Source organism: Lepidochelys olivacea, assembly GCF_965140295.1.
Source record: "Lepidochelys olivacea isolate rLepOli2 genome assembly, chromosome: 14".
Taxonomy (NCBI): Eukaryota; Metazoa; Chordata; order Testudines; family Cheloniidae; genus Lepidochelys; species Lepidochelys olivacea.
Genome location: NC_140424.1, coordinates 15,810,165 through 15,835,565, shown reverse-complemented (window position 1 = coordinate 15,835,565; position 25,401 = coordinate 15,810,165). Strand labels below are relative to the sequence as shown.

The 25,401-nt window shown below is 46.3% G+C and overlaps 2 protein-coding genes across 5 annotated transcripts in view; both read left to right on the top strand.

Moving 5' to 3' along the window:
• The first annotated feature begins 1,555 nt into the window (after nt 1-1,555).
• Nucleotides 1,556-11,964, top strand: WBP2 (WW domain binding protein 2). The gene is made up of 8 exons (XM_084648281.1): nt 1,556-1,751; nt 3,591-3,699; nt 4,590-4,725; nt 6,411-6,503; nt 6,846-6,983; nt 7,241-7,363; nt 9,034-9,110; nt 9,671-11,964. Exons 1-8 carry the CDS (start codon nt 1,693-1,695, stop codon nt 9,722-9,724), a joined length of 789 nt encoding a protein of 262 aa, XP_084504407.1. The 5' UTR covers nt 1,556-1,692; the 3' UTR covers nt 9,725-11,964.
• Nucleotides 11,965-15,468: 3,504 nt separating this feature from the next.
• Nucleotides 15,469-25,401, top strand: part of UNC13D (unc-13 homolog D) — a 54,171-nt gene continuing 44,238 nt past the window's right edge. Inside the window, exons 1-3 of one of the 4 annotated variants that reach the window (XM_084646578.1) lie at nt 15,469-15,613; nt 19,446-19,558; nt 20,675-20,739. The gene's annotated coding sequence lies outside the window, so the exon portion shown is untranslated. Of the gene's footprint in view, nt 15,614-19,445; nt 19,559-20,331; nt 20,463-20,674; nt 20,740-25,401 lie in introns of those variants that run through there. The other 3 variants (XM_084646577.1, XM_084646579.1, XM_084646580.1) reach the window with 3 other exon arrangements.

Below are 25,401 nucleotides of genomic sequence, written 5' to 3'. Positions count from 1 at the left end.
ATTTATGTTTCCAAACACTCTTAAGAACTGTCCCCAGAAAGATGAGAATAAATCTTTGGATTATCCCTACTACTATAATATAGAAAAATATAGACCCAATGGGGTTTAATAGAAAAGAGAAAATCTGAACTGCCTTTTTAGCTCAGTTCTCTGTTGAGGCTAGTGATGGTTTAAAAGCTAACAATTTGCCTCTTGTTCCCAAATTAATCCTGTGGAGAATTTGCAGTGTATAATACACCCAGTTCTAACCAGTCCTCTGCTCTTTAGTTCCACAAAACAGTCTCTCAAGCACACTGAGGCTGAGCATCTGAAAGAGGAATTTGGAAACTAATTTCTTGTTTATTTAAAAAATACGCTATGCTCAAGCAATTCTATGTGTCCCTCCACTGCTCTGAGGGGAGGAACCTACTTGTTGCTGGGGAGAGTAGCAGACAAAAGAGCAAGACCCACAAAACAGATCTAATCCAACCCTCCCAAGCAACTAACTTCTTCTTTATATTGAATACTATTTCTGAGTTGTTCAGTGGCTGTTTTCTTTCCTCCCAGTTCCTTCTGCGTTGGTGCCACTTGTTTTTAATAAAAGTAGTAACAATTTATTTAAGTCTAGGATCTATGGGACTTTTCAGGCTGCAATGTTCCCAATGTGATGCAAATTTGACAATCTCAGCGTTGTGTTGGTGCAGCCTTGTGGAGTCCTGTACATCCAGGGTCAGGCATTGGTTTAATTAGATGTACTTGAATATTTGGATGCTACTGTCAAAATTGTATTGTTAAATTTAGTCACCTAAATTTGGGTTATTGCTGATTATGTACTATATGTATCTTATGACTTTTAAAACAAACTGTGTATTTGTGGATAATCTAAGCACTATACCCAGATGTACAGACACTCTTTTCTTAACCTGTATATTATATATATTTTTTAACATTAGCTTTAATAATATTTTAAGGGACAAGCATAGTGTCATGATGGAGATGTTTGTGGCCATGGTGTTGTTTGCACCAGCCTGCAGGGAGATGTCAGCACATCACAAGACGCTGACTCCTCCACGTGGGGTCCTTCTGTTCAATGAGATGGGGCGACGTGTTGACTTTTTGTGGGTCCATGACCCGAGATATTCTTGGGGCCAATGAGCAGTGGGGGTGGGACATGGGGCCATGGGCCTGCCAGAGGAGGGAGGTCCCAGCCCATTTGGATGGACAGGACTCCTACAAACTACAGGGCACTCCGCAAGGGCCGTACCCTTGAGAAGCACCTTCCCCCTAAGAGTGCAAGACCCCATGCAGCCCCACCCCATCGGCAGCCTTGGGGAACATAGCAGGCCCACTGCAGATGGGGAAGCAGAAGGCCAGCCTAAAGCCACCTGCTGCAGACCATGGAGACTACATGCAATCGCCCATCGCAGAGGGAGCCATGGTAACTACAGGTCCCAGCATGCAACACTTCACCTCTAAGGGGCTCACGGGAACTACAGATCCCAGCATGCAACACTCCATCTCTAAGGGACCCCTGGGAACTAAAGCTCCCAGCATGCCACGCTCCCGCCTTCGTGCCGTGCCGCTTTGCATGCCGGGCGATTCGGTTTCCGCGCACATCCCACCCCGGTGCTCCCTCGCTGCGCAGGCGCAGTGTCTCATCCCTTGGTCCCTGTCCGGCCGCAGCGGGAGGCCCGGGACTGCGCCGCGGAGGCCATGGCGCTGAACAGGAACCACTCGGAGGGGGGCGGCGTGATCGTCAATAACAGCGAGAGGTGAGAGCCCTCCCCCCCCCACGCCAGGAAAAAGAGGCGGGGGGGCCGCTACCAGTGGGCAGCTCGAAGGGGGAGGGGCTTGGGTCACGTGGTCCTCCCCTCCCCCCCGCGCGGCTGGGTGAGACCAGGGCCCCCCACCCTGGGAGCAAGCGCCGCGTCGCTCGACAGCCCCCTCCCCTCCCCCCCCCCCATGGCAGCCTGGCCCCCGCTAGCCCCCTGCCACGGGCCCGAGGGGTGTCACCTGTCCTCCATTTCGCGGGGGCGGCCCCGCCTGGGGATAGCTGCCCGCGTGCTCAGGATCGTCCCCCCCTTGCCCCGGTCTTTGTGCCGCAGAGGTGGGAGCTCACGGGCGGCCACGGCGACCTTTGGGCAGCACCAGGAGTGGAGGCGGGGGAGCCCCAGCTCCGCTCTCGCTCCTTGCAGAGCCTGCACCCCCTGGGACTGCTCCTGCCCGTCCTACTCTGCTGCCCACGCCGGCAGGGCAGATTTGCTCCGGCTGTTGTGCTGTGTCCTGGGTGGATCGCGTCGTGCCAGAGGCCTGGACCCCAGGCAGCATCCATCTCCCACCGCCTCTCCACCTGGTCTCTGGGAGAACTGAGGCTCCAGTGGGAATTAGGTCTGTGTTACTCCTCTCTGCCGTTCAGCAATCTCCTGCTCCTCGAAAGTTGCTCTTTCCTTCTGCTTTTGTTGTTTTGCTCGTGGATGTTGTGCCTTTCTGACCTGGAGAGCAAGCACCCTGTTCTGCCACAGCAGGGTAGTTCACTCTTCATGGCGCCTGTCCAATACTCAGTTTTTGTGCAGATTTCTCTGCTGAGGCCTGTTCTACACATAGATTTCACTGCTTCAGTTAGGAATGGGATCTCACACAAGTATAGTTTAATCGAGGTAACCCCCTGCTAGCATGGGCACAGTTGTACCAGTATAAAGGACGTATAACTGCATCCACTCTAGGAGTTGCACTGATTTAACTTACAAGTTTCTAAATCAGAATAGCTAAATCCATCCAAAAACTGTACATTGACAAGCCCAGAAACTGCCAAAAAAGGAGCCAATTGTGGTAGTGTCTTTTGTGATAGGGACACTTGTCTACTAAGTATTGGATTGAAGTCATCAACTCACTTTATATAGGCCGGGGTAGGTAAACTTTTTGGCCTGAGGGCCATATCTGGGTATGGAAATTGTATGGTGGGCCATGAATGCTCACAAAATTGGGAGTTAGGGTGAGGGCTCCGGCTGGGGGTGTGGGTTCTGGGATGGGGCCAAAAATGAGGAACTCGAGGTGCAGGAGGGTACTCCGGGTTGGGATCGAGAGGTTCGGAGGGTGGGAGGGGGATCAGAGCAGGGGGTTGGAGAACAGGAGAGTGTCAGGGTGCAGGCTCCAGGCGGTGCTTGCCTCAAGCAGCTTCCAGAAGCAGCAGCATGTCCTCCCTCCGGCTCCTATGCGGATGTGCAGCCAGGCGGCTCTGTGCGCTACCCTGTCCGCAGGCACCTCCCCTGCAGCTCCCATTGGCTGCAGTTCCCGGCCAGTGGGAGCTGTAGGGGCAGCGCTTGGGGCGGGAGCAGCATGTGGAGCTCCCTAGCTGCCCCTACACGTAGGAGCCAGAGTGGGGACATGCCACTGCTTCCTGGAGCCGCACAGAGTGGGGCAAGCCCCTGACCTCACTTCCCAGCTGGAGCGGGACAAGTCCCAGACCCCACTCCCTGGTGGGAGCTTAAGGGCTGGATTAGGCCCTGGGCCATAGTTTGCCCACCCCGATATAGGCCATTAAATTGTACACAAACTGCTCCTCTGGATCAAGTCCTAATAATGGGCCTCTTCTTTCCTTTGTTTGCTTGTAGTATTTTGATGACCTATGACCACATAGAAATTGCATTCAGTGATATGGAACACATGCCAGATGCCTTCAAAGGGACCAAGAAAGGAAGTGTCTTCTTGACTCCATTTAGAGTAAGTAGTTTTCATAATGGGATCAGAGACTTTAAATAGAGAGGTTTCAGAGTAGCAGCCGTGTTAGTCTGTATTCGCAAAAAGAAAAGGAGGACTTGTGGCACCTTAGAGACTAACCAATTTATTAGAGCATAAGCTTTCGTGAGCTACAGCTCACTTCCTCAGATGCATATCGTGGAAACTGCAGCAGGCTTTATATATACACAGAGAATATGAAACAATACCTATTAGTGGGGTGGGAATAGGTATTGTTTCATATTCTCTGTGTATATATAAAGCCTGCTGCAGTTTCCACGATATGCATCTGAGGAAGTGAGCTGTAGCTCACGAAAGCTTATGCTCTAATAAATTGGTTAGTCTCTAAGGTGCCACAAGTCCTCCTTTTCTTTTTAAATAGAGAGAAACCTTCCTGGTTCCTGAAAGTATGGTTAATCTAGCAGCCCTTGAAAATGGATGATCTTTGGACCTCAGCAGCATTATGAATGCATTGTAAATCCTTTGTCAAAAGACATAAATACTGATTAGTTCCCGCAGACAGCTATGTAGCCTGCCAGGGATCCTCAGGAGCTGAAAAGCAAATGCTTAATGCATCAGTTAAACTAATAATCATAACCATCTGGAGAGCAGCAAGCTGACTAGAAATCAGGAGGAGAGAGATCATAGCTTGTGCATGCTTCTAGAAGGCACTTCACATTATTGCCTCATAGCCTCAGCTTTCAGGCATCTTGCTGCTGTTCTCGAGATCTTGTGACCTGCAGGGCAGATGTAAAGCTCCAGACATGGGAAGCAGTTTCAGCACATTGAGCTCCATTTTCTCACAGTAAATTGTCTCTATGCTTCATGCTTGTTTTGAATGTCGCTTACTATGACTTTGCTCCTTTCCCCTGCAGGTTATCTTTGTGTCCAAGGGAAAGGATCCTATGCAGTCTTTCATGATGCCCTTTTATTTGATAAAAGATTGTGAGATTAAACAGCCTGTCTTTGGAGCAAATTATATCAAGGGGACAGTGAAAGCAGAGACAGGAGGTATGTATTTTTTGGTTACAGTAATGCTAAGATAGTTACATAGCATCAGATTCAGAGAAACATCAAGTTTATGCATTGAGCTAAACTGGGTGTTATCCAATACTATTAAAATGTATTTCTTTAAAAACTGTAACCAAAATTGTGTCTCCCTTCCCTTTCTCCCTGTCCAGTTACAATGAATTGGTCTGTTTCAGAAACTGATCTCATTTCCACTCTCTGTTCTGAATGTTAAAGTTCAATCGGCCAAATGATCTCCTTGATGAAACATCCTTAAGTGTCTCATAACAGAGAGGTCATGTCAACAAAGTTCTAAGGGATGTCAATAAGCTATGGCCTGTTGAGATAACCTCTTCAATCCCTGTCCAGATGATTCTTTGCTAAACTTCTCTGCTTCTTCCTAAATCCAGATTCACTTTCAGACAAGTAACCAGAAACAGTTGTCCATCACAAATCTCTTCTGTAGCTCAAGGAAAGGTTGTATTATTGCCACAACACGTCTTAGTAGTAAAAACAATCTTATGTCACTTTATTTTAACAGGAAACTAAATAAATGGGCATTACATGTTGTATTTCAGGCTTGAAAGGGAAGAGGCAGTCTTGAAATTGGGGAAGCTGTTTTTAAAGGGGGACTTACATACTCGAGCGAACCTGGAGAAGAGGGGGAAAGTACTTGTACAAATAAAACATATTTACCCAGTACTTCTTTTGTTCCTCCTTTCACTATTACTGGAAACCTGTAATTTAACAACCTCTCTCATATCCCCAGCTCAATTTCTTTTGCTTGCTCTGACACTGAAGTCATAATCCCGTGCTTATGACCCAACAGTCTGTGATCCTGGAAATCAGCATTGGATCAAATAGGACAAACCAGCCTGTAAGGGGGTGCACACAGTGAGAACAAACTCTGAAAACCATGTAAAAGGCAAAAGGATTTGCCTAAAATCTGTATGAGTCTTTCCCAGAGGAGTTCCCTTTTAATAGGAATGTCACTATAACACACAAGCATCTCGGGTTTAGTTCACAAAGTAATTTAATTTTCGTGTTCCGTCACTGACACTGATTCCTCTCTGATGTGGTGCTTGGACTCTTGGGCTGTTCTTGTTTTTTGTTAAGCCTGAAACCTGTGATGTCACTCATATATTTTTTTTATCCTATCCTAGAATACCTACCTTGGACTCTGTAGTAGCTTTAAATTGCCCACACCTTTCATACCATTTATGCTCTTCGCTCCATTGTGTACCCAAACCCCCTGTCTATTTATAGCTAATGATTGACTAGCTCTAAAGGCTTTTTAGCAAACTGGATTAACACAATCCCTGTTTTCTGCACTAATCCTGTACCGAGCCAGAGCAAATCTCATGCTGCTGGTGTCATTGTCAACCACTGACAGACTATGACAATAGGCACATAACTTCATCAACCTCTGATTGATGCTCCAACTTCAGGTACCCCTTGACCTGAAACACCCATGGCCAACATGTATTTTTCTAATTAGAGCATAATTATGACGATCCTATCCTTTTACCTGCAGGCTTTTAAGGTATTTGAGACAAAGCTAAAGTGCTTTAGTGTTGCATGTGAGGGAATCTATATAGATGGACCACAACACTTGCCTCATAGCAGGGAGACTAAATAACATTTAAAAAGATTCTCCTCTTTCAACTGATTTATTTTCTCCTCTGTAGGTGGCTGGGAAGGATCCTTAACGTTCAAAATGACTTTTTCAGCTGGGGGTGCTATTGAGTTTGGACAGCGTATGCTGCAAGTGGCATCTCAAGGTACTGTAGTTTCACTTTTAACAAGGCTAAATCAGGTAATGGTAGAGGGGGAGCTGGCTTTTTTGTATGGGCTTGTTAACAAGCATGTGGTGCGTGTGTCCTCCTTAGAATAAGCTATGGCAGGATGGATTAAAATATTTTTGAATTTCAGGCAGTAGCTGGAATTAATTTGCCTTTTTTAAATCATTAATATTACTCATCTGGTCAGCTGTAGATCTGCTCGGCCTATTGTACTCGACTCTTGAGTTTGTCTGATTTACTGCTGTGAAGAGGTCGGATCTGTACTGACCTTGATTCAGTCCTTGTGGATCTGGTAGAATCAATTTGCTTTTGTTTTCACAGCCTCTAGAGGAGAAGCTCCCAATGGAGCGTATGGTTATTCCTACATGCCGAATGGAGCTTACGCCTTTGCGCCACCTGCAGCCAATGGGGTGTACGGTCCCCCTCCGCCAGGGTACCCCTACCCACCACCACCTCCTGGTGAGTCTGCAAACTGAATAAAGAAATCTTCCCAGTGACCAAATTTAAAAGCAGGTTAAGGAAGAGGGGAACGTGGATGTATGTTTGGAGCTAATGTCTGGATTGTTTTCAGGTTTGGTTCAGCGCCTTATGCAATTTAAGCAACTGAGCTTATTTAATGGTATTTGGTTTTCAGACTTGTTTTGGCTGTATATGGTCCATGGCTGGCCCAAAGGAGCTGTTCCTACAGTATTTTCATTCTCTTTCTTTCCAAGCAGAGTTTTACCCTGGTCCCCCCATGATGGATGGAGCCATGGGTTACATGCAGCCTCCACCACCTCCTTATCCTGGGCCCATGGAGCCTCCAGTCAGTGGCCCAGACCTTCCTTCCACTCCTGCAGGTGAGAAGTATGTCCCGCGGGTTAGAGCAGAACCTCTGCAGTGTTAGTAACATCAGTCACTGAGAACGAGTTGATCTACTACATTCCAGTATCATTTCTCTTCTCTCTACGATAGCCATGTAGAAATGTACAGCAAATAGTTGTCTATAGAACATAATGAATATGAGCAAAAGCATTAAAAAGGGATTCTCCTCTGAAAAGTAACATTCTAAAATTGGCATAATCAGGGTTTCATGTTCATCATCTCTTGGTGATTTCAGAGCAAACCTGCTCCATTTACAAGTTTAAATATATTTTTTTCCTAACTGCCAGTCTTACAAACTCAATTCAGTCTGATGGCCAACCTGGGGTCTTTCCAGCAAGTTCATCGTCAACAAATATTCTGCAGTTGGATCAATTCTGTTTCTGTATGAGCCGGAAGAGAATCCAGTTTGTTTTCCAATAGTGATGTTCATTCTGCAGGGCTAACAGGAGTAAAAAAAAAAAACCCAGCAGTATCAAAGCTTGTATTAGTCAGTAGATCTGACTCTGATATATGTAGGAGTAGATTTGATGAGTAAGAAGGTCTCTGTGAGAACAGAACGCTTTTCAGAATACAAATGCTCTTATAAAGGAGAGCTTTCAACGGCAGCAGGTCAATAGGAATCAGTCTGACTGTCATTCGGTGAAATGGAACAATGAGTGAAGCATGGTAGAAATCCATAGAGTTAAGCAGCATTTGTTTGGCACAGCTCTAGCATTGTTTGCCACATCCCATCAGAAAGCCAGAGGACTAAGCAGAACAAACCTTGTTAATCTCAGCTGCCCAGCTTCCATCTGACCTGCCCCATACTTCCCTAATCGATGAAATTGGATGGGAGGCATATAATAGAAATGGGTCACAAAACTCAGACTTGTAGTTTCAATTAAATGAGGTTTCTCAAAGTGATTTGGGACATTTTCTCAAGTTCTTCCATGTGAAATCACTACATTCATGCAGAACAAACACTAACATCACATGAAGCGAATGCTAAATAAGTGAGATGTTTAATACTACTGGATCTCTTGTCTTTAAAGGAATTGGGGGTAGGGGAAGGGGTGAGTGTAGCACACCTCTTGAATCTGAATCCATAGCTATTCAGCTCAGGACTGTCACTTGGAAAGGTGGTGGGTCCATGGGGCTGAACACAAGACTTCAGAGTCCGGGGCAGCCGCACAATCCAGGCTGTTCTTGTGGATTAGCTTTTTCTAAGGAGTGAGTTTCCCACAGCTGCTATTAAAGCGTCATTTTTCTATTGCAAAACATCTTTGGAGCATTGCCTGTGATCGGCTGGTCTTCAAAAGCAGCTGTTAGCATTTGTTCCATGGACAGAGCAAAACCCAGATGGCATCTGCAAGCTGATGTGGCAGGATATCATAGCTCCTTCAGTGCTGAGTCCCACAGGACCTGCTGATCTCCCTGGTTTCTAACTGGGCAATACTATAGTGACTCGATTCTTCACCCTCTGCCATTTGAAGGGGTCCCACTAACTAGGTAGCTTTGTGGTGGTGTTGCCACTTTGTAGATCAGGTGGGTACAGAACTGAGGGTTGGCCTAATACCTGGTAGGCAGAAACATGCTGGGCTTTTATTTAATGATAGAAGTTCCCTGCATTGTCACCTAATCTTTAACCTGTGTTTGCTTGCAATAGCTGAAGCGAAGGCTGCAGAAGCTGCTGCCAGTGCTTATTACAGTCCAGTCAACCCTCATAATGTCTACATGCCCACAGTAAGTTTCACATAATAAACACCTGTATGTTGCATGTATGAAGGGGGGCAGAGTCACCCTAGGGGGAATGGGCCACTGGTAAATTTCACATGAAATTAGATTAAATGTTCATAATCTGGATAGGTTTCAGAGTAACAGCCGTGTTAGTCTGTATTCGCAAAAAGAAAAGGAGTACTTGTGGCACCTTAGAGACTAACCAATTTATTAGAGCATAAGCTTTCGTGAGCTACAGCTCACTTCCTCAGATGCATATCGTGGAAACTGCAGCAGGCTTTAAAGCCTGCTGCAGTTTCCACGATATGCATCTGAGGAAGTGAGCTGTAGCTCACGAAAGCTTATGCTCTAATAAATTGGTTAGTCTCTAAGGTGCCACAAGTACTCCTTTTTTTTTTTGATAATCTGGATAGTGATCATGTACGGGTAGTAGAGGGTTAAAAGCAGCAATATTGATTGTGTTAACAGCCATTGTTCCTGTTGGAGAAGCAGGGTTTGTTTGAACTAATTGATTTCCTAGCTGTGAATTTATGTTCCTTACATATTTTTCCCCTCCTCTATTTTAGGATCAGCCTCCCCCTCCTCCTTACTTCCCACCAGAGGACAAGAAGACCCAATAAGCTGAAAAGGAACCTCTCCATGATGCATTGCTTCCTTATTTTCCTTCTAGCTGAATCTTGGGGTGGGGTGTACAGCTTTAAGGAGGCATAGTCGTCCCTCGAGGCAGGTAGATACACACACACACAGTGAAGGAAGAGATTTAAAATGTTCTGGACTATCACTTGCAACCCTGAGGGTTTGTCACTCCCTGCTGTCAAATTCCTGCTTTCCCTGTGCCCAGTGATAGCTAGACTATCCATTACAGTTTCCCTTGCATCCCTTCTCCACCAGTACACTTAATATAGTCCTCTTTTGAATGAGGTGACTGTTCCAATTTTAAAGCTAACATCCCTAACACTGAAACAAGACGTGTCTTAACTCTGGAGAATTCCCTTCAGCCTGGCACATCTCATCTAGCTTTCATCTGCTCCATAATTGCATGAGGGAGGCTGCAGAGGGAGCTCTGGGCTTCAGAAGGAAACTGATACATATTGCACTTCTGTCCGGTGCTTAGGAAACTTCCCTCAGCAGGGACACCTGAAATATTGCTGTACCCCCACAAAGTGCACTGTTGCATCCTATCTTGGTTCAGTCAGGTTTTATCTTTTGAGGAAATGTTTGACTTGCCTTACAAGGCTGTGTAGTGGCACCTACGTATACCTTGGGTCTGTTGGGGCATTAGAATGTCCTGCTGTCTCTTTCCCAGTAAGACAGACACGTGGGTCTTAGATCAGTAATCCTGACCATTCCTTTTTTAGTCATTAATGCACCTTGGTTATTTTTTCCTTTCCAATAACGCAAGCTGCACTTTCTGACCAGTGATGCGTCTTACTGCTGTGATTAGACTGTTCAGTTGAGGTGGGTGTGGAAATAATTGTATAAATTCCACCCTGGAAGGATTTGGGAATTGTGTGTGTTGTTTTGACTTGGATGGGAGAGCATTTTTCCCCTTACCGGGTGGAGATGAAACATCATCATACTCTGCTTTCCTGAGGTTGTGAGGTTCCCCCTTCCACCCACCCCACACAAAATGGTTCCCAGTTGCATCCTCTTCTGCTAGTATAACTGGGAGCATGTGGGAAGGAGTCGGAGACTGATGATGACTCTGTTCTATGTTTCATTCCCTGTGGGTTACTGAAGACTGTCTTGTTGCACCCTGGAAAGACTGAGGGCCTGATTCTTCGCTCATGTTGGTTTTAACTTCATTGTAAAGTCATCAAATTCATTACTGCTCATTTTTCCAGGAGGGAGATCAGAATCTGACCCCGAGAGGGCTGCGTTTCCTAGATTTCCTTCAACAGAAGGAAACACAAGTGCTGAGATTCCTGGTCTCTGGAGTGCCGAGTTACAAAGCCAGCGTCTGTCTAGTCGCTGACAGGAGGCCCTCCTCCAACACTTCAGAACAGATTTGATTCCTGAACGTCCTGGCTTGTTTGGCATACTCAAGCTGATTTGAGCTCTGTGATGAACGGTCACATGCCAGTCTGGTCTTTCCGAGTTAGCAACAGTTGTAAATCACCTCCCATCACTATAGCAATGGCACTCCAAGCAGAAGTATGTAGAACAATGTGTTCACTTGCGGCTGGATTTAATTTTTGGAACTAGCCCTTCAGTGCTGGTTATCCAGGAGAAAGCAATGTAGCACGGCTTAAGAACATTCCTTTTTTTCATCACTGGACCGATGATTAGTACTGTTGGTTAGTGCTCCCAGAATTTAATGATAAATAACACTAATCTTGCACTTTCACATGGGCTTTTCAGCTCCATTAGAGATTCAAGCATGCTTGTTCCATAATGTCATTTTTATATCGATTTCAGTAGCAGTCACTGTCGTACTTGGAACCTCTGTGAGACTGATCTGTAACCAGCTGTGGGAGAATCCTGCAGACATATATAAATCAGATTTGTAGATTTCCTTTGGGAGAGCAGTGCACAGTTCTTCCAAGCAAGTGTGCAGAAAGATCATGTGCTAAGGAAGCTTGCTGAAGTTTACTGCATGCAACGTGCCCGAAAGACAAGGCCCACCTCCTGTTTTCTTTTAGTTTGATCTCCTGAAAGCTTTCTAGCTAACAGGTCATATTACTGCTCTTTGTGCACTGACTTTTCTAGATTTGCTGTTAAAATTGCAGTGATGTAAAGAAATAGGTATTTTAAAAAAAGTATTTATTTTGAAGTTGAATTAATATATTAATGTTTAAAAAAAGTTTGGAATGCAGTTTTTGTTTTGCTGAGACTGTGAATTAAAGATAAATTCGCTTGACGGTGTTTGTGCCTGTGCATTTGTGTGTCATGCTGGCCTCACCACAGGCATTGGGATGGAAGGATTGGCTTGCATTTAAAGCACAGGGCTGGCGGTCAGGAGACTTGGATCCTATTCCTGGCTCTACCATAAGTTTCCTGTGTGGCCTTGGGTGAGTCACTTAATCTGTCTTGACTTCAGCTTCCCTGTTTCTAAAATGGAGATGATGGGTAACATTTTCCAGAGCTCTTGAGTCCTTTAGGAGCCTACGTCTCATTCTCCTACGTTGTTTAGGTGCTATTGGTCTTTCTTGGGCCAAATTCATTCATTAAAGTACTCTGTGGTCCTTGGATGGAAGGTGCTGTAGAGTGACAAAGTATTCCAGTGAAGTATTAGCATAGTGTCTCCTCAGGCTTTGAGGACCCTGAATTCCTGGGGTGACTGTTTTCACCCTTTCGTTCTCTAGGATGCAGTGACTTATAGTCAACTACAGCTTGAAGAACCAGTGTGCTCACTTAGGCCAAATGCTGTGAGATGGTGAACACCTCTAGCTCCCACTGAAGTGAATGGGAGTTGAGGGCATTCAGGATCTGGTCCATAGCAGGAAACCAGCAGCCTCAGCCCTACTCCTCTTCCTTCCTTCCATGAGCTGAAAACAAGCCACTTTAACACACCTGATATTCACCCACCCACTGACATGACCATCTTCCAAACCCAAGTCTCTAGCTACTGTACACTCAGCTTTGGCAGCCTACCAGGCTGTATTATACATGTAATTTGAACCAGAGGTTGCTTAGCTGTCGGGTTTTTCCCTAATGAGATGAAGATGGGGAGGAGTGAGACACAAGACGAAAGGGAATCTTACAGCACAATGAGATCCTGGTAAATCCTGTTTTATGGATTACATTTGTCATGAGTAATTTCAAAGCCAGCAATAGTTTCTGCTAGCTTCCCGGAGTGTAGCCTTGGAGATGCCCTAAAACACTTCCCATGGCTATAGCAGAGTGCTTTGTACTGCAGGGATCCTACACTTGGTTTTTATGTCCTTCCGTGATTTCCTTTTGCCCAAGCACAGAAAATCCCAAGGAATTTATGGTTGGGTACAGCGCTGCCTGTGCTCCTGCCCCCTGGGACTTTCCCAGCAGCTCTGGTACATATGGTGTGACTCCACAGCCCTGATTAATCCTGCCTCTGCTGGATGTGTCCCAGAGAAGAAATACGGACACGAGGCTCTGCTGACAACTGGATCCAGTGCTGAAAGTGAGTGTGTCTTCCCTTGGGCCCTTTGCCAGCTCACTAAAGGCGCTCACATCTGAAAACTGAGCGGGAAGGTGTCTCCTTCCCAGTCCAGTCCAGTGGAGGTTCTGAGATAAGCAGGTAGAGAGTCCTGTCTGCTAACAACTGGATACGCTCCAGGGGGCCGGAGCGAGTTGTGACCGGACAAACCTTTTCAATCTGAAGAATTGAAATCAGTTGTCTAAATCAGTGGTCCCTAACCCTTTTTGTTGCAGTTCCTCTTGCAATAGGTTGGAGAACAAATACGCTTCCCTCTCACCATGCCCTCGCACAGATGTGAATCTGATTGAAGGGGCAATAGGGTGTGAGTGAAAGGATTTATGGAGCGGGGAGGGGGGTGGATCATGGTCATAGCCGAGAAGATTTTTGCAGCAGTTTTGAATAGATTGGGGAGCTGTGAAGCATGTGTGAGGAAGGCCTAAGATGTAGAGGATGCAGTAGCTGAGCCATGAGATGATCAAGGCTTGGACCAGGATATTTAATTCAATGGAGCTGCCTGGGTTTAACTGGGGGCAGATTTAATCAGAATCCATCAGATTCTGTAGTGAAATCCACATAGAAATAGAGCCTGGTCTCTACACACTAGGAGTAGAACAAATAGAGAACACTGTACAGACCCAGTGATAGAGCCCTTTGCTCTAAAATGGCTGCTAACTCAGCAGACTGATAAATCTCCCTGTCCCCGACCCAAGTGGCCACCAAATCTACAAACCCCATTGAGCTACTGAGAAGCCATGTTGAGTATTCTGGCACAAGAAGAACCCTTGCAGCTGCCTGCGGGAGACAGGGTGGTCTAGTGGATGGGGCTCTAAACTGGGAGTCAGGAGACCTGGATTTTCTATTCCTGATTCTGCCACTGAGCTATTGCGTGACCTTGAGTGAGACACTTCGTCTCTGTATTTGTTACCCCATCTGGAAATTGGGGGTAATGATCTTACTTTCCTTTGGAAAGCGCTTTGGTATCCGCAGATAAAAAGCTCTAGGGAGAAGTTTCGTCTTATTGTTAAGAACCTGATGTAGAGATAAGTGGCGTGGAAGCACTGCCTCCGCTTGGAAGTGAGAGCAGAGGGCTAGGAAATGGCATTAATTAATGTTTCCAGATCTAGTTTCAGCATGTTGGATCTTTAATTAGTTCTAAACCAGCACTAAGTCGACATCCTGTGATCCTAAAATCATACCATTGTGATGTGTCATTTGGACAGTCTTGTATTGTATGTGGTGGTTTTGGCCCTACTGAACCAATAAAAAGGTTTTTAAAACCCCCCACAGACTTTAGGAGCTTATTGGATCCTGAAGTCTGTAAGTGCTAATGGGACGATAGCAATAACAGAGGCATCAGTGGTTAGCGCACAGGACCAGAAGTCAGGAGTTCTTCACCTGGCTCTATTGCTTATCCTCTATTTGAGATTGGGTAAATCACGTAATCTCTTTGCCTCAGTTTCCCTATCATTAATATGGGGATATTTTCCCTGCCTCACTGGGTGTAGTGAAGCTTAATTAATGTTTCTAAAATGCTTTGCAATCACCTGATGAAAACTGCTACTACAAGAATTCCAGGTACTGTTTATTAATTCTCTCCCACCACCTTTGAAATATACAACTTTCTACAACTCTGCTGCTGCGTTTTGCTGACTGCTCTTGTTCTAGTTCTGTGGACATCTGAACTAATCTGTGGTATCTCTAATGAGCCCATCCCCATAGTACTTATTAGTTGACTAGACAAACCTTCCAGTTATTGAGAATGGGGAAACTAACTGGCTGAACTGCTGTTCTCACTTGCTATTTGAGTGGTTCTGGTAAGTGCTGATGCTTTTACTTTAGGGTCCATTCCAACTCTGACAGATGTCCGCAGGAGTTGGATCAGGCCCTCAGTTTGAAATGCTGGCATTTGTTTTTGTTCAGAAAGTGGAACACTGGAAGCAAAGCAGACCAGTCCCAGCATGCGCACAGTCCTGCTGAGACCGTAATAAATGCACTGTTGTTATCCTATGAGCAGAACTCATCGTAATAAAATCTGCGTTTTGCATTAATTTACTTCCAGATGAAGCAGCTGAGTCATGTAACTCTGTCTCTGGGATTGCAGTGGAACAAGCCTGGCTCGCCAGCTACCCCATTCATATCCAGCATGCAGTTTTCCTTCCAGTGCCTGCAGGGTTGCTTCCTGCCTTCCTATACTCAGTAACTAATGGAAAAAAGCAATTGATCTTGTCCCTGGTGATCGAGGTGGTCTGGCCTGTGCAGTCACAGCCTGGGAAGCAGGCTCTCTTAGTAAATGCAAATGGGGACAGCAAGGGGCAAAGTTCAGCCTGAAATATTTCAGTGGCAGGCATTGCAGGGAGTGTCCCTGTGAGTGAATCTCTCCTGATCCCCTCAGGTAAATGGGTTTGGTGGTTTGGATGCATGTTTTGAGTTTCCTGAGAGAGAGAGCAGTTGGAAAATGGTTTGTGTCATGCACATACATGTGTGGGCTTGAGATAATGGGCAGGCGTTGGTGTGTTTGTTAAAATTGACTGGGACTGAGGGCTAGTTCCCAGGCTTGAGGCTTGGATTGAATCTGTGGAAGGAGGCTGATATGCTGGGGTGTGGGTTTTAAATGGCTAGATGCACATAAGCTTTCAAAAGAGGGGATGTGAAACCGGGGGGCCGCTTTGTAAATTGTTGTCCGGCTTGCAGTCCAGGGGCATCATTTCAGGGGAAAAAAATTGTGTCATCATATAGAACATTGTATGTGATTATATGATATCCTTTAAAGTTGGGGGGGGTGCATATAGTGGAGCATATAGACCTATGAACTGTCTGGGGGGGGGGGGCAAATAACACTCCTGTTGCTGGTTTCAGAGTAACCGCCGTGTCAGTCTGTATTCGCAAAAAGAAAAGGAGGACTTGTGGCACCTTAGAGACTAACCAATTTATTTGAGCATGAGCTTTCGTGAGCTACAGCTCGCTTCATCGGATGCATTCCTGTTGCTGTCATGCTAGGCAATGCTCACGGCTCCGTTCACTAGAGTGAGTCAGTTATGTTACATTGGGCTGATCATGGGATTAAACTCAAAGTTGGTATTAGAGTTCCGTTTGCTCTGATGCTATCTGTTTGCTGCTGTGGCAGGTCATATGGTTAAATATGTCTGCTGCTGCTAATAGGTGGATGTGAAAAAGGGCTGGATAATTGTGTTAGGGGCTTATTCCTTCATCCGCTTACTTCCTTGGTCCTTCTTGCATGAACAGAGAGCAACAATACCCGAAGTCCAAAGGTGCAAACAATTAGATGTTTATTGGGGTGAACTTCCAGCAAGCATGATTCCAGTTTCCTTCCTCAGTGTCCCCCTTCCCAGCTCTGACACCACAGAGCCTTGCCTGTGTCCCTGTTCCCATTCACCCTCTTAGCAAAACATGATTCCAGTTTCCCCAACCCCATTCCCTGTTCCCATTCCCCCCCCTCTTTCTTCCTGATTGGCTGCAGACTATATAGTAAAACTTGAGTTCTGCTTAGCTGTACCTTAACCAGTCATTTTACTGAAATTTAACTAACCAATCCTAACATATTGTAACATGATTATTTAACCAATTATATCCTACCACCTTAATTAGTTTACACCCAGCAAACTTAATTATACAGCAGACAGAAACAATCACAGAATCAGACAGAGATTATTCAGACAAACAATAGGGAAATGGGGACTACAGTGATAGAACAACAAAGAAATGAGACAAAAAGAAAAGGAGTACTTGTGGCTCCTTAGAGACTAACAAATTTATTTGAGCATAAGCTTTCATGAGCTACAGCTCACTTCATCGGATTTCAGATCCCAGCTATTGATAAGTGAGTTCTTGCCAGACAGGATGCTATCAAACTAAGTTTTCTTTTACATCTTCTAAGCACTTCTCTTTCTCTGGAGGTGATAGGCATTATCAGGACAGGATTTGCAAAAAGAAAAGGAGTACTTGTGGCACCTTAGAGACTAACCAATTTATTTGAGCATAAGCTTTCATGAGCTACATCCGTGCATCCGATGAAGTGAGCTGTAGCTCACGAAAACTTATGCTCAAATAAATTGGTTAGTCTCTAAGGTGTCACAAGTACTCCTTTTCTTTTTGCGAATACAGACTAACACGACTGTTACTCTGAAACAGGACAGGATTGTATTCCTAACAGCCAAAAGCACCTTATTTCAATGTGACCAGTTTGGAATGTGAGGATGTGACCTGTCGCTTCCCAGCTTATGGCTGCCTCTGCTGCTTATCCAGAGGCCTTAGCCTAAGCACAGGGCCTCAGGTTGTCACAATAAGAGAAGGCCCTTACACCGGCCGACAGTGATTTTGATTCTTTCTTTTATACCTCTATAACTAGCTAAATGATAAGAATACACCTAAATTCTTCGAGTATAGGCCTTTACAGACAGGCCTGAATATTTATATTCTAACAAATTGTATGAGCAATGATGTATAGTTAGGCCAGCCAATGGGGTGATCAAATCTCATGCTTTAGGATGTAACTGATCGTTGGGGAGAGGGGGGGTCAGGAAGGAACTCCGCCCTACCCACCTCCATCTCCATGGGCAGCATTGAGTAATTGGCCACTTGTGCAATAGGATGCTCTCACTGAAGCAGCAGCAGGAATTGCTACTCTCTTGAGCAACAGGTATTGGCCCTTTCCCAGCTATGATCTGGTATGGAAAACCCCACCTTTCTAAAATTTCCCTTTATGCCATGCAAAGATAACTTTAGACTCTCTCCTGTGGGTCAGTGCAGGTAGCCCTGTAAGGCCTGGGTTCTGGCTGGCTGAGGATATGTCTATACTGTGATAAAAAAACCTGTGGCACCAAGTCTCAGAGCATGTGTCAGCTGAGTCGGGCTCATAGACCTTGGGCTGCCGAGCTAAAAATTGCAGTGTAGACGTCAGGGCTCAGGCTGGAGCCTGGACTGTGGGACCCCGCGAAGGGGGAAGATGCCAGGCTCCAGCCTGAGTCTAGGCATCTGCACCGCAATTTATAACCCCACAGCCCAAGCCACGCAAGCCCGACTTTTCTGACCCGGGCCAGCCATGGGTGTTTTATTCCAGTGTAGACATACCCACTGTGTCTTGATCTCTATATCCAGAGACTGCTGATAGGGCCGGCCTTGGGGAAAATGGTGCACTGGACGAACTTGTATTTTGGTGCTCCTGGCCCCGCTGCCTCCCCGAGTTCCCCCATCGCTCCTAGCATCTGCTGTCTCCCTGGGCTCCCAACCCATTGTCCCCAGGTCCCACTGCCTTCCCCGCAGCCCCCCATTGACCTGAGCTCCCTTCCATGTCTTTGCACCCCAGGCCTGCCCTGTTCCTTGCCTCTTGACCACATTGCCCTGGGTGGTCACCCACAGTGCCCACTGGTAAGGTCTCGGCTCTGAAATGTGCTTCCTCCACTGGCCCAAGTCTGCTGCTCTTCAGGGCCCATTCTTTTTCTCAGGCTCTCATGTGTGGGGAAGAGGTGATTGTGGGGTGAGTCTCTCAATATTGAAGCTGGTCAATAATCTTATGTATGGTGCCTGGGCACATATAGTAGGTATGTTGGGTACATTAATACGTAAAATACCTGGTTGCCCAGGCAACATGCTGAGTCTGGATCCCAGATGTGAGCTCAAACCACTTGACCTTGCCTTTCTCAGAAGCATCTGACTTGGTCTTAAGGGGACACTGATGTGTTTTGAGGTCTAAAGATGGGCTCTAGAATGGTGTGAAATTGGTGAGGGAATGGCCTATGAACTCTGAAGCCTCCTTTCCTGCCCCTCCAATAGCAGTGAAACAATGACTGTTTCCCTGAGCTGTTCTGTTAGGGATGGTGCTACTGCAAATATATGGAAGTGAATAAACAAAGGGTACTGCGGCTGAATTCATCTTAATGGGAAATGCACAGGGAGGGGAAAAAATAACTTTGCCACATGTATTAAAGATTAAATTAGTAGAGAGAAAATGTTATTTTAAGTTTCTGAGGAGAACTGCAAACAGAACAAATGTCCAACTGGACAACATCCTCCATAAGCCAGAGGCCACTGAAAGCTCGTTAAATCTAATTAAAAAGAAGCATGGCTAAATTATCCAGGGCAGTAACTGGAGAATTAGCAGGAGGAAGGAAAAATCAGGCAAGGTCTGAGTCAGAAACCACTGGTCTCGCCATTAATTCTTTAATAATTGCTGTGTTGGGCTTGTCTCAACCCCCCCTTCTCTCCAGAGGAGTGCTGGGATAATGTTCAGGATGGAAGGGTTTTACCCCTTCATTGCCCCGGGAACACGCAGTCCTGAGGAGGACACTTCGTGGTGGAACATCCTGTCCTGACCTACCAGGTAATGCAGCCCAAGCTCGAACAGCTTGTTCCCTGGCATGTTGTGCCATGCCAAAAAGGTTATTGTGAGAACCTCTAAGAATTTCTGAACTGGTCGTGGAATCGGACCTGGTACAGAGGTTATGGAGTGGGTCCGTGTCCAGTGCGATACTAGGCGCCCAAGTGCAGCTGATCTATGGTATAAATGGCACAATCAAATTCATGTTGTTGGAAAGGGCGAAGAGAGAAACTCCTTAGTGACATAATTTGTTCAGTAAAAACCATTCCCGTATCTTCAGGAACGCAGCATCTCTGTGGCTCAGAGGAGACGTGATCGCATGTTGTCTTTTGACTGGGAGCATTTAATGTAAAAACTATGCACCCGGCACCGTGGTTCCCTGTATATGTGAAAATGTGTGGCACTGTAGTCTTAGGATGAGAGCTTAAACAAAGCTCCTGTCTGCCCTGCATTGGCATTAAAAGTCCCTGGCACTTCTTGTAAGAGTAGGTGTTTGCCCTGGTGTCCAAAATTCCCTAAGTGTGGGGCAACATACTGTTCTGGGTTTCTTGTCATCCAGCCCAGAGGTGGCTGCTTTTCTGCATTGCTATAGTTGAAGCAGTTTGGGGATCCCTCAGGATGGAAGGCTTTCTCATATTTCTAGGCAGGATACCAATAATCTTTGTGCTCCTACTCCTCTTGACTGTGTGTGTAGCTAACAGCAGCCCAGAGAGGGGGTGCGTTGTGGAAGAGAAAGGAATTTGATTTGCATCCCATTCAAGGCAAGGAGTGGCAGCCAGCAGAATGCACTGAACATACACTCCTGGAGAGACTGATGCTGGGAGGGTGCATCAGGTGATGCAATATCTGGGACTTTGAGCCCAAGGACAGCAGCAGTATTTCAGAGAATCTGAAGAGGAGGAGAAGGGTATGTTATGATTGCAAGATGAAATTGCTTTCCGTTTTTATGCTGTAGCCCTCTTGGGTTTTTCCTTATGACTTGTCAAATAGTAGCAGGCAGGGCAGAGTTTTGTATAGTCATTCAACCCAGCCTCCTCCCTAGCTGGCCCCGCGTGTTAAAAGGAGAAGTGAGTAAGACTCATGTTGAAATAATTTTTTCAACTTTTCATGTATTTCCAGCCCACTGATCAAGATAAGAGTGAGGAAAGGCTGTGGGCCCACCGGCAGGATAACCAAGCCAAGAGGTAGGAAGACAAGCTGCTACTTACATTTACTGAGAATTGTTTTTAGCACTGGGTTCTCTTTAAAGGAGAAAATCCCTTTTAAAGTGACTTTTGTTGATCTGTTCAGTTTTCTCTGACGACTCAGGTCACTCAACCGTCGCATCTCATTTACCTTGGATGCATTCAATGCTGCTTTAAAACCCTCTTTCAGAGGGCTCTGCTATTTGATGCAACACGCTCTAGTTTGGGGCACACCCAGGTGGCCCAGATTTCAAAAGTGACTTTGGGATCCCAGTTGGAGATGCCTGGAAGGGGGGTCTAATTTTCAGAAAGTGCTGAATAGGCCCTTGAAGGTGTTGCTCATACTTACTCTGTATTTTACTCTGTATTGGCCAGTATATTTTAGCAGATCTTTCCATTGCCATTCTCTTTGGGGTGCTCTACCAGTCTCTTGACCTGGGTTTTCTTGAGTGGTTTGCATGAGTCTGGCTAAGTATCTGTGCTTTGGTGGTGGAAATTGTTCAGAGAAATTGAACAGGGTAGCTGAGATGCAAAATATCAAGAAGCTCATAAATCTATGGTAAGAATCAGGAAGGGCAGAGATCAAGCTACATGTGAACGTGCTGGAGGTTTTATCTTCCCTAGCAGACGATACATATTCAAAAATCACTGTCCCAGAAAGTTCATGCGAAATTCATGCTACCGGATTTTGGGAGTGGGAGAAGGACAATTACGTGTGTGTAACCAGTGCAATCTCTGGGTAGAAATACAGTCAAATCAGATACTTTATAACGGTGTCTAATATCATCGTCACACTCTTACTTTTGGGAGGAGCCCAGATGCAATGGCAAAGGCTGCCTGAATGAACTCTGGGCTGGATGGAGAGATCACATGCCTAGGATTAAACTGATCCCTAAACTCAGGACCAGCAAGGACCTCGCCCCTTCCATGCATACACATGAGGGTTCGTGCACCTTCCCTTGCAACCCTGAGCAGGGTCAGCTGTAAGGTGCAGGTGTGTTTAGAGGGTATTGACCACTGTGATCGTAATTTTAAAGTAGGTCAAATTCTTTATTTAAAGTACTTGTGTCCCCCATCTGAGCCATGTTTCCGAAAAGCTCTGCAAAACCAGGCTCTTGTGCATAAATGCAATGACTAGCTCAAACTTTTTGAGTTTTAAAAAAACTGTCCCTCAAATATTTAAGCTGCTGCTTTCCATGTTTCTAATTTAGGAGTCTTTTTTTAATGAGAAAACCACAGCATTGTGGCTGGCCTATGACTGAAGAATTTCTATTTCATTGTGTGTTTCTTTTCAAACCAATTTTGATGGATTGCATTTTTTGAACCTTCCAAAGGAAGGTGAAGCCGATACAAGGACTATCTAAACTCTTAAGTTACCCTCTCTGCCCATGCAGAGAGAAGAGATTTCTGCGAGTTTTGTTACTTGACCTCTGTAAGAACCCAGTGAAAGGTGCTGTCCGCTCATGGAGAGAAAATGGGTGTCTGTGTTTTATGCCACAGCTTCTTGCACCTCCTGTGAGCTGTGCTACATCAGATCTTGCTTTTGCAATCACAAGCTTTATTGCCTATCACATGGCACCTCAACGCGAAGATGAAAACAGTTTCCAAAATCAGTTTGCCTCTATATTTCTTCCATATTCAATTATGGTGCACTGGCTTCTGGGCATATTGCAGATACTGCAAAGCAGAACACCAATAGATTCTGCCTATGTAGGGGGTAATAAAGCTGTCTGACCGATCATTCCAGTCCAGCATGTTGCAGGGGAGAAACCCTCTATCGTCTAAGCCCAACAGGAAGCAAATACTTGGTTGAAACTCCTGAAGGCTGGCAGACTCGGGGAGTGTCTACGCTCGAAGTGTTACTAGTGTAAGAATACCAATATACTATACCTACAAAATGCTTCTAGTGTGGATGCTCCAGTCTAGCAAAATCACCTCCACAAGCAAAACAAGCTATACCAGTAAAAGCACAGCTTATAACTGAGTCTACACTAGGGGCTTTTGCTGGCACAGCTATGCCCATCAGGGATCACACCTCATCACATCCCTGACTGCCTTCACTGTTCCAGCAGAAATCCATAGTGTACCTATGGTCTCAGGCTCCAGTTGGCCGTTTAGGAGAACATTATCTGTAGCAAGGGATCAGTCAGTCTGACAGTGGAGAGGGAGAGAGCTGGCCCCTAAAGCTGAGCAGTGTAATGAACTTGAGAGGAAACAGTGCTGCTAAGGCATCTCCCCCCTGAACGTCTGGGATAGTAGCAAGAGGGGAGGGTTACAAAAGAAGGGTTTCCTCACCGCAGTTCCTCCCAGGCTGTTGCAATGTGTGCACCCAACTGAAACTCTCATTGGAATGATCCCGCTGTGCAGCCCTGAAACAAGGACCGAGACCTGTGGGTGATGCAGACTGAGATGGACCTATCCACCTTGCAGTAGGAAGGGGAGGAAGGGGTTTCTCTCCTGTGCTGTTAGGGAGGACATACACTCTTTGCCAGGCACTGCACCCTCGGGGTTCATTGCTGGCCCTTGCAAATGAAAAACACTTGTCTCTGGCTAAAAAGGTTTGGCTCTCCAGAGCCGGGAGTGAAAGCAGATGCTATTGGGAGTCCTTGTGAAACTGCGAGGGAGGTTTGCAGTGTCATTGAATAGTTACAAGCAGCCTTTTAAATGGTAAGGGAAGAACTCAGCCCTCCTGCACCCAGTTGCGTCTCCACCGTCTGATCAATGAACTAGCATTAACCTCCACTTGCAAGGTCACTGGAGAGAGTGTGTGCTTATCCAGCCACTGGGCAGAAGGTCCTGGCCCAATTGTATGTCAGTGGGAATGGGCAGAGGGGATGAGATGTAAAACTAGTGTCTGGCTGTCTGGATTTTTAAGGGATCTCGTAGCATTTTTCACAAGAGTGAGGGCTGTTAACCCACATCCTGGTCCATTTTCTCTCTGCCTACTTCAGCTTCCCCCCTGCATTTTCAGTTGGAAAGGACATCCCTGTCTCACCCAAACCTAGCTGTTTAATGGTTCATTGTATGCTGTTAAACAGATGCTGAGTTTCACCCCAGAAGTGGTTGCAACTCAGAAGGTGCCTACACTGAGCTAGGAAGTGGTTGCAAGGACATCCGTTGGATGAAATGGCTAGTAGTCTCACTTGCCCTTGCATAAGTGTTTTTGACATCGTCCAGGCACAGCACCCCTAACAGTGCCTTCTGGGACCCCCAAAGTACTGGCCCCTAGTGCACATAATTGCTGCAGAGGACATGATCTCGTAACCAGCCACTGCATTATGGGATGGAGTTAGCAGGCCCAGCTGAACTGCTGCAGCTGCAACGTTTGTGGCTTCCTGTCCCCAAGAGGGAGAAATCACTGTAGATTACATGGCTTCAGCAGAGCAGAGTCAAAGCACTTCTCCTGTGTGCTGCCAACAGCTGGTTCGACCAGTGTTATTCAAATGCTGGAGGTGGCTGCTGTGTGGACACCACGCTGTGCCCGATCTGCAGGGATAGGCGTCTGCTACAGCCCCAGCTATGGAGCCTGTCCTCTTTAGTGCAAGCTGGAGCCACTCAGGCTTTTAGCTCTGGAGGTCCCTGGAATGTCAGTCAACATGGTGCTTATTCGGCTTATGGGCAGTGAACATGTGACATGCTCCTGGCGAAAAGGCACTATTTAAATGTAAGACCAAGTCCATCCTTATGTGCAGACTGCATACACACCACGCATACATGAAACATATAGGTGCCAGAGCATCTTGTCTCTTTCCTTTGAGATTTCCTAGGCTGATTTTCTTTCTGATGGTGGGGTTTTCTGGGTTGCCATCCTTCCCTTCCCTCTCATACATCAAGAGAACAGGAATACAGATCCTTTTGATAGGCCAGGGTGGGCAAACTAGCCCATGGGCTGGATCCAGCCCGTGAGCTGTTTTAAGCCAGCCCACGAGCTCCCACTGGGGCGCCACGTTGGGGGGGCCCCACTCCGGGGCTCCAGCCAGGGTGCCGGATCGGGGGCCGTACCACGTAGCTCCCAGAATCAGGGGCCTCTCCACGCATAGGAGCCAGAGAAAGGACATGCCACTGCTTCCGGGAGCTGCTTAAGGTAAGCGCCACTCAGAGTCTGCACCCTGAGCCTCTCCCCAAACCCCTACCCCAGCCCTGATCCCGCTCCTGCTCTCCAAACCCCTCAATCCCAGCACGGTGCACCCTGCACCCCAAACCTCTCATTCCCAGCCCACCTTAGAGCTTGCACCCATAACCAGAGCCCTCACCCCCTCCCACACCCCAACCCCAATTTTGTGAGCATTCATGGCCCGCCATATAATTTCTATTCCCCGATGTGGCCCTCAGGCCAAAAAGTTTTCCCACCCTTGTGATGGGCATGTCTTGAAGGGGATGGCCGTTGCTGTTAGCAGCCGTTAACTCATCTGTCTGGTAATTTGCAATCAGATAAACTGTTTGTGAGAATGAAGAGTGCTGGTAAAACAAAATTTGTAACTCTGGTTCCCGTAACTGGAGAGGAGCTGCTTCTCTGAAATCTGCTGCACCCGGTCAGAAACCCCTGCTGGGGAGCAGCCATCTCAGCATGTCCCTTTCCAGCATTAGGGAGGATAATTCTCTTCTCCATTCCAGCAATACAGTGGGATGATTAACTGGATTAGCTCTTTCCAGTGGCTTAAG